The sequence below is a fragment of the Chelonoidis abingdonii genome, chromosome 9 (assembly GCF_003597395.2).
Source record: "Chelonoidis abingdonii isolate Lonesome George chromosome 9, CheloAbing_2.0, whole genome shotgun sequence".
Lineage (NCBI taxonomy): Eukaryota > Metazoa > Chordata > Testudines > Testudinidae > Chelonoidis > Chelonoidis abingdonii.
In genome coordinates, this window is record NC_133777.1 from 17,196,390 (window position 1) to 17,204,864 (window position 8,475).

General features: G+C 39.7%; 1 protein-coding gene across 1 annotated transcript in view; it reads right to left on the reverse strand.

Annotated features, from left to right (window-relative positions):
- TMC5 (transmembrane channel like 5) overlaps positions 1-5,736 on the reverse strand; it is a 35,376-nt gene extending 29,640 nt beyond the window's left edge. Inside the window, exons 1-4 of the mRNA XM_075069072.1 lie at positions 5,494-5,736; positions 4,505-4,695; positions 3,635-3,742; positions 1,317-1,433 (exon numbers count right to left, since the gene is read on the reverse strand). Of these exons, the coding sequence (XP_074925173.1) occupies positions 1,317-1,433; positions 3,635-3,742; positions 4,505-4,695; positions 5,494-5,567 (490 nt within the window). The 5' untranslated portion in view covers positions 5,568-5,736. The remainder of the gene's footprint in view (positions 1-1,316; positions 1,434-3,634; positions 3,743-4,504; positions 4,696-5,493) is intronic.
- Positions 5,737-8,475: the final 2,739 nt, after the last annotated feature.

Genomic DNA, 8,475 nt, shown 5'->3' on the forward strand with positions numbered 1-8,475 from the left:
TGATTGCATCATTTTGAATTACCTGTAGAATGATGTCTTTGTATCTGAGGGGGAAAGTGTATTGTGCTTGGCTGGCTGTCATCAATCACTAAGCTTAGCTATTTGTCATACTGTCATGGATTATAGAGGATTTCATGCTTTTCACAATTTTTAAGAACGTTTTGGCTGCTTAGTGGATCACCGTGGAGTTCCTTTAGCTTTTTTAACAAGAAAATAATTACGGCTGCAGCCCTGATAGTTGAGAAAATAACCAAATGTTAAATGAGTGACTTGGATGTAATATTGGCTTCCTAAATCCTTCCTGCAAACTGTGCTTTTCCAGAGTGTTCATTTTTTTTTATATAAAGATGTGTTCAGAGATGACAGGAGATCTATAAAACCATGTAATTTATATACATATAACATGGTTTCTCAGAACATGACTTCATATCATCTTTACAAGAAATGTGTTAATTTTCTGGGCAAGAGGCTGTAGCCGAAGTGAAGCAAAGGGGCCGTAATCCATCTGCAAATACCCTGGCATAGGGAAACTCTCCAAGCATGTGCCTGGGACCTGCGAGGGCGGCAGTCAGGCAGCCTTCGGCAGCTTGCCTGCAGGAGGTCCCCGGTCCCGCGGATTCGGCGGCATGCCTGTGGGAGGTCCGCCGAAGCCGCGGGACCAGCAGACCCTCCGCAGGCATGCCACTGAAGGCAACCTACTTGCCGGCCTCACAGCGACTGGCAGAGCACCCTCCATGGCTTGGTGCCCCAGGCATGCGCTTGGCGTGCTGGTACCTGGAGCTGCCCCTGGCTAGGGGCATAAAAGCTATGTCTACACTAGGAAAAACGGTGTAGTTTAAAAACACGTCAGGTTGCATGTTAATTAACACATTAAAATTCTAGTGTAGATTAAACAGTTATCATTTTAACCCATGTTAGCCAGGCACAATAAAATCTTGTGGGGAGCTTAAGGTTCACCGCAATCAGTTAACACGTTAGAACTACAAATTGCCTTATCTAGGTAGGATTTTAGCGCAATTAATGAACACGTTAGTTAACATGTCAAATATACATCTTATTTCCTAGTGAAGACAAGGCCAAATATTGCAAAACATAAGCATGTCAGGCTTTTACATCCAACTCTTGCTAATGTATTTAGCAAGCCCAATCCTCAACACTCCTACTGTTTCACAGCTGAGTTTCTCTAGTGTAGAGAATGCCATTTGTAGCAAGTTGTTTCAAGTTCTTTTGTGGTTCTATATTGGCTATCAGGCCTTCCATATTTTTCTGGGATAAGAATATAGGTAAATTCCCCACCATTTCTCCAAGTACCTTACCATGTTTATATTTGTCTTTGTCATATGTTTCTGCATTTGAGTCTAGTTTGAGAAAGCTGGAAGGCATCCTGTAGACCAGGTCAGCTTGTCTTCTGTGGTAGCTCTGACTGAAGCTACCTGAACAAGACACATTTTTAGTGAACTAAGAAATGTAATGCCAATTTGCTTAGCCAGTCCTGTTCATTACGCATTCACTTTCCACATAGTCCAGCTAAGTAAAGTATACCCATCCTCCCACATCTGATGTGTAATTTTTCAGACTTGAAAACTGAACTTTATGGGCCAGACTGGGATACATGCAGGGTAAACCCTACTACACAAGTACTCGCACTGACTTCAATGAGATTATTGCTGGAATAACGTACTATTCAGCATAAGAAAGGGTATCTGAATCTGGCCCAAAGAGATAGGCTCCCATTTTCTTATCAGAGTTCAACACATCTTACCCCTATCCCAATATTCAAAAACACTGACATTTCTTCATTCATTGGATGCTTATACCTTCCTCTGTTGAAGCTGAAGAGTGAGAAAAGTTTACAAACACCATTTTCTGGTTACTCACAGCCACTTGGGAAGAAGATGCAGGCAGATCAGAGCTGCATTCCCCATCTGCATTTAGGCTTTCTGGAGTTAGAAGTCCAGGGAAGTCTAAAATGTCTGCTAACAAATGCTCCCTTTGTGGGTCTTCAGCAATTTCTCCCTTCAGGTTTGAATAAACAATGGGGATAGCAGCATTTGTACTCAGAGCCAGTTTTCTTTGTATCCATTTAAAAGGATGAGACAAAGGAAAATGTGTTTGTCTTTTTTCTGAAGTACACCCCAGACTCTCAATGTCTGGATGTTTCTCCTTCAGTTGATTGCTCTGGGTATCTATTTCCCAAGCATAAAAAGCCTTAAGGAAAAATTTATTAAGTTTCTCTCCATCTCTCTCTGTTCTATAATGTGGAATTTTGAAACAGGTCATTTCCATGAAGCAATATAATTGTTACTTTCCAGTAAGACTCCAATTTCCCCCCCAAAGATGTTAACCAGATCCATTTACATGTTCCTAAAAGGTTAAAGTTGCTTAAGGATAGCTAAGAGAGGTGTTTTTCCAGTGTATCTAGGCAACAACTCTAGGAGAGAATTCTTCATTATAGGAATTCTAGAAGCAGCAAACAGTTACCAAATATGTCACAGTGCAAAGGATTACAGGATGCTGAAACCTGATGGATCTACAATATAGTCTGTTATGCAGGGCACAGACAATAAATTGTCACTAATACCATCATTTTAAGACCTCTGTGTTCCAGTATCTATTCAAAGATTCAACCCTAAACCACACTATTCCAGTCCCAAAGGACATATCGGTTGATTGCATGGGTGGTGGGTGAACGCATCATGGGGGAGGCTTGCCCCTCTCCCCTCCCCCTTTGCCCAAGGCCCCACCCCTTTAGGCACTACTAAGCACTATACTTCACACATGATGGGCCAAATTCTATGCTGGTGTAAATCTACTGACATCAGTGGAAGCACTGTAGCAAAGAATTTGGCCCCACAACCCCCTGAATAACTTCACAAGTAATTTACAAGGGTACAGCTGCTTATAGAGAATTCATGTTCAAATAGGTGACTGTTTCAGACCATACTCTTCATTTACAACTTGGGGAGTGAGGGGAGGGAACAGTTTGCATGTCCCACACATACATTTTTGAGAGTTCAAAATTTCTTCTCAGTCAATATCTCAAAAATATTCACAAACCAAAAAAAAAAAAAATCAAAACTTTTTGTTTCAGTTTCAGCCCTTCCCCATCCCATCTGAAATTAAACTAAAAGGTTTTAAAAGTGAATAGTAACTGAATTGGAAAGTCTGATATTTTTGTTTTTAAAATGTCAAGACATTTTGACATTTTCCCCACTAAAACTTTTTTTTTTCAAGTTGGGAGATTCCAAATCAAAACCTCTTTCATTGGCAGTCTCAGTTTAGATAAACTGGCATTTTTTGATAAAGAAACAATTCATCAAAAAATTCCCAACCACCCCTACTTTCATTGCAATGAGATGGTAGTCCAATCAGGAGGTTCCGGGAAGCTCTGGTACAATGAAGTAGTGTTGTCAAGAAATATTTTGATATTTAATAGTGACTAGGATTCAGTGAGGACTCCTGGACAATCAGCCACCTGAACTAAATAAAGAGCCTTCCACATTCACTAGTATGAAATATCTTATCAAAGGATAAAGTCTGGTTAGTTTAGGCCTAAGAAAGCTGTCAACCTCCTTTGGAGATTAAAATTTCAACATTCTGATTGGCCATTCCATCTTTGCACCTTAAGCCTTACCTCCATCAGACATACCAGAAGCTCTGCGTACGTAAGGACCATCCCCGGCATGAAAGGTGGAGGGAGATGTGTATGCAAATTCTGGCTCATACTCAAATGAAGGATTAGCTGTTAGAGGGAAAAACAGAAGCATTAAGCCACAAAGAAATGTTTAAAACTGTTCACGGAAGATTGGGTTTGTTGATATAGTAATAAACTCAGTGCTACTGTGCATAGCACGATAGATCCTAGAATTATTCTCGTCCCTCGTTCTAATACTGTACATCCATTTAAAATCAATTATTATATTGTATAGTATAGTTACACCATGCCGCAGACTACTGAAAGGCAAACTTAATGATCCTACATTTTCAAGAGTGGCTAGTGATTGTGGGTGTCTCAATTTTTGGAGGCTCAACATAAGACATCATAAAGGTACCTGATTTTCAGAAAGTGCTCCGAAAAAACAAAAACAAAAAATGTGCCTCATTAAGGCATCTCAAGTTGGGCACCCAGAAAAGAAAGCACCCAGAACCCACTAATCACTTTTTAAAATATAGGTAACTAATGTTAACATTCTGTTTTTCCCCCTCCCAAGCACAGCATAAGGAAAAATAAAACTCTGGAGTGACAGGATGGAAATAATCCTTGCTAAAATGTTCTTTTTAAAAAAAAACTAAGGGTTTTCCTCCCTCTCATTTTGCCCACATAGATGTTACATTTTAGTTTCCTAAGAGGGACCCTTCTATAAAACACGCTCTGGCCTGATCCTGCCTTGAATGTAGAGCTCCTTTAGAAATCAAACTGAGCAGGTATTTGGATCAACCTCAGGAACGGACCCCCAAAATACCGTCTATTATACATAGGATTTTGGTATGTGGAATTACATACTATGTGGATTTCCATATGGATTTGTGTTGGGCCTCGATGCGCTGTGGCTGTATCGGAAGCCAGTCTGCATTGAGGCCATGTGATAATCCTTGTTTCTTTGTCCTCTTCCACCTTCATAGGAATCGTACAAGGAGTCATCATCCAGGGAGGAATCATGAAGGTTTTGGAGAAAGGATGAATTTCTTTCTCTACTGTGTGAGCAAACAAACAAAAAGGAGGGATTATCAGTGACCAAAAAGGTAAGATATATCTATTTACCTTTGTTTCTAGATGTGCAGTATTCCAACAATTTTTTGACATAAATAAGTTACGTATCATCTTACTTTACCACATTTTAAAACATTTTCATAATATATAGTCCTTAGAATCAAAGCTCTGACGTAAACGCCAATCATGAACTGAATTAAAGAGACTAAAACTTCAGCCTCACTGAAGTCAGTGGGAGGACCACTCAAAGTAAGTATATGCATAAGCATTTGTAAAATAGGGCTCCAAGCGTGCAGCAAACTTTTTAGCGGCACATTTGCTGAAAAATCAATGAAACCAACAAATCCCTGGTTCCTGCAACTATAAATCCTGGGACATATTAATTTAAAGTGTAAAATAATAACAGAGCCACTATGACAAATGTAGAAATGTAAAAATATAGACAGAGTAGTTGAGGTATGACTGAACCAACTATTGTTGGTGCAAGGTACAAGTTTTGATCTGTACCTTCCACCAATAGAAGTTGGTCCAGTAAAAGAGATTACCTCTCCTAACTTGTCTCTCTCAGATCCCTGGGACCTACATGGCTAAAACTACACTGCAAAAGACAGACTCCACAAACATTCTCAGACAAGAACTAAGGAGTGATTCAAATGAATGGCAAAAATAGAACTGGTAACAAGTTCCATCCCCATCACTCCCATGAGTTCTAAATATTCAATTTCATTTATTATCAACAGTACTGTAGTTCAGAACTTTTATAAATGATCACTCAAACTTACCTTCTGTCAATCTCCAATGTCTCTGAGTAGTGATAGTCTGGGTTTTCAAAGGCTTCATTATAGTGATAAGTCATGATGAATCTGATTCCTTGATTGTGGGGGAGAAATCTTCTTTACCTGAAGTCTTTATTGTTTCAGTATTATATTAGTGGGTGATTCATTCTGAATCTAATAAAAGACAAAAATTAGATCCAATAGATTTTCTGCCTTGTAGCAAGGAACAAAAAGAATAGGTGTCAGCATCTGAACAAGACAAAAAATGGCTTTATTCTTCCTAGAGTAATGATGAATAAAGCAATAAGAATAAGATCTGTATACATGGAGGACAGTCTCAAGTGCGTATAGCATCATCTGGGTCCTATTTACCCTCTGGACAACATTTATTTACTGGTAGTTACAAAGATAGCAAATTTCACTATGTAGAAATACAAGCCCTTATCTAAAATTAAAGCACTAGACTTGAGCATGAAGATTTTGTGTAAAAAGTTTTCCCCAACATTTTGACAACACAGAAACCATTTTTTTTAAGAAGATATGTAACAAACCAATGATCCCTGATTACAGAGGCCACGTCTATACGACGCGCCGTATCGGCGCGTTACAATCGATTGCTCGGGGATCGATATATCGCGTCTCATCTAGACGCGATATATCGATCCCTGAGCGCGCTTACATCGATTCCGAAACTCCACCAAACCAACGGAGTTTCCGGAATCGACATGGCGAGCCGTGCACATCGATTCCGCGCGGTGAAGACGGGTGAGTAGATCGATTTTAGATAATCGATTTCAGCTACGCTATTCTCGTAGCTGAAATTGCGTATCTAAAATCGATTTTCGCGTGTCGTGTAGACCTGGCCAGACTGATCCTGTTTCTCTTTAGGTACATTTCACTGATTTCAAACCGGAGCCCAACTCCTGCAATTGACACAGCTATAGAGATTTTCATCTGGAGATCTGAAGAGTCTTGTAGAGAGGTGGTTAAGTATAGCTGGTTATGTTTTCACTGCTTTAAAAAAGGTAGGTTTTTACATCAAGATAGCTACCTCACTGTACAATCCTAATGAGACAAGACACTGTAGTTTTTGTTTGTAGCTAGTCGAGGTCAACCCTGAGGGGAGGGAGTATACTCATTGAATAATAGAAACATAGAGTAAAGGCCCAACATCCCACAAAAATATCCATGTTTATGTGAAAATAAATGAGTACAAAAGACAACTGTAGTATAATATATTATATCATGTTTTAGTATTGTGTATTATATCATGATCAAGTCACACCGCTATATCCAGATGAATGCCTTCAAGTACCTGGCAACAAAAACTATATTAAGCAATTTAAAAATATTCTGAAGTTGCCCATCCCACTTTGCAAACAATTACTGACTGGAATCTGATATTTGCCCACAAGAGACTATAAACATAAGCACTTAATGCTAAACTTTTCATGTTGTTCCGGTAACAATCCCACACATACGAAGATAGACCAAAGATTGCAAGAGCCTCAAAGTAACATATTAAGCCAGTAATCAGCTGATCAAATTAATCAGTTATGCAAGTGTACATATTTATACATATCAAATCCAGAACCGAATCCTTCCTCTTGGCAGCAGACAAAATGGGGGTTTTGCTTGAGGAAAGATTGAATCCCAGTTATTAATACAATAGTGAGAATTTTTCTTTGACAACACTTGATAAGTAATTTTTTAAAGAACTGGTGTGTGCTAGATAAAAAAAATAGTCTACCAGTTTTTTAGTAATTAGCAAATTCACCCCACACCCAACTTAAAAACATAGGGTTTAAAAGAATTGCCAGGTTTACAGTATAGTCACAGCCTTCTGAGCAGAGCTGGCTGGAAAACAGAATTTCCCTTGCATAAAAAAACTTAAAAATTGTGGGGATGGGAACACCTTTGTTTTCATTTCAGGACAAAAAGTCAAAAATTAGTAATTTTTCACAGGAAGAATATTTTATTTTAGAATTTGATTTGGGCGAACCAAATCAGCGTTTTTCAACGAAAGACTGTGCTGTTGGAAAATTTTTGACCAGCTCTACTTCTGAGACATACACAGTGTTCTTGGAAAGGCAACAAAAGATTCCTTCACAGCAAGCCTAACTCCCCATGGGAAAAGGTCAGCCAGACACAAAAACCCACATACCACCTCTTCTTCTTGCTCCCCCTAAAAAATAAAGCTCAGCCATGAGGACTTGCAGAGCAACCCTGAGAGACAAACTCATAAATGTAGGTCCCATGCCCCACAGCTCTCCATTCCATTCTCTTCAGGTTCTGCTAGTGCAACTAGTACCAAGATCTCTCCATGAATTTCCAGGAGGAGCTGGTGTGGAATGGGGCCCAGGCCATTGCCTTTTCACCAAGGTTCATTAGAGAGGAAGTGTGGAGTCATTGTCAGGCCATGTGACGCCTTCCTTCTCTTTGATCTCTGATTTGGTCTCTCAGTCAGCAGGAGCTAAATATTTTTACACTAGTCTAACTTCGAAAATTCTTCTCTGATTGAATGAATCTTCACAGGAGAACAACTACTGTTTGGGAGAGGGGAGGGGAGGGAAAGGAAGGGGAAGGAAGTGGCGGGGGAGATTAAGGGGCATTACTGAGTCACTCAGGAAGTTTCAGCTTTACAGAGAGGAAGGCTGGTCCAGAGATTAGGACCCTAGCCTAGGACTCAAGAAACCTGAGTTCAAGTCCTTTCTCCACCAGCCTCCCTATTTGATGGTCAGAAAGTCACTTGTGTTTCATTAGTAAAATGGGGATAACAGCAATTTCTTACCTCATAGACCTGTTGCAAGGCTAAATACATTAAAGGCTGGGGGATGTTCACATACTATGGTAATGTGGACCATATAAGATGGATAGACAGCCATTAGGGAGTGGGCACTTTCCTTTTGATCAGTAAATAGCCTCTGGGGTTACAAAGTTCAGGAACCTCAGAGCCTTTTGTAGGCAACAGGCTCATTTTTTCTGGGC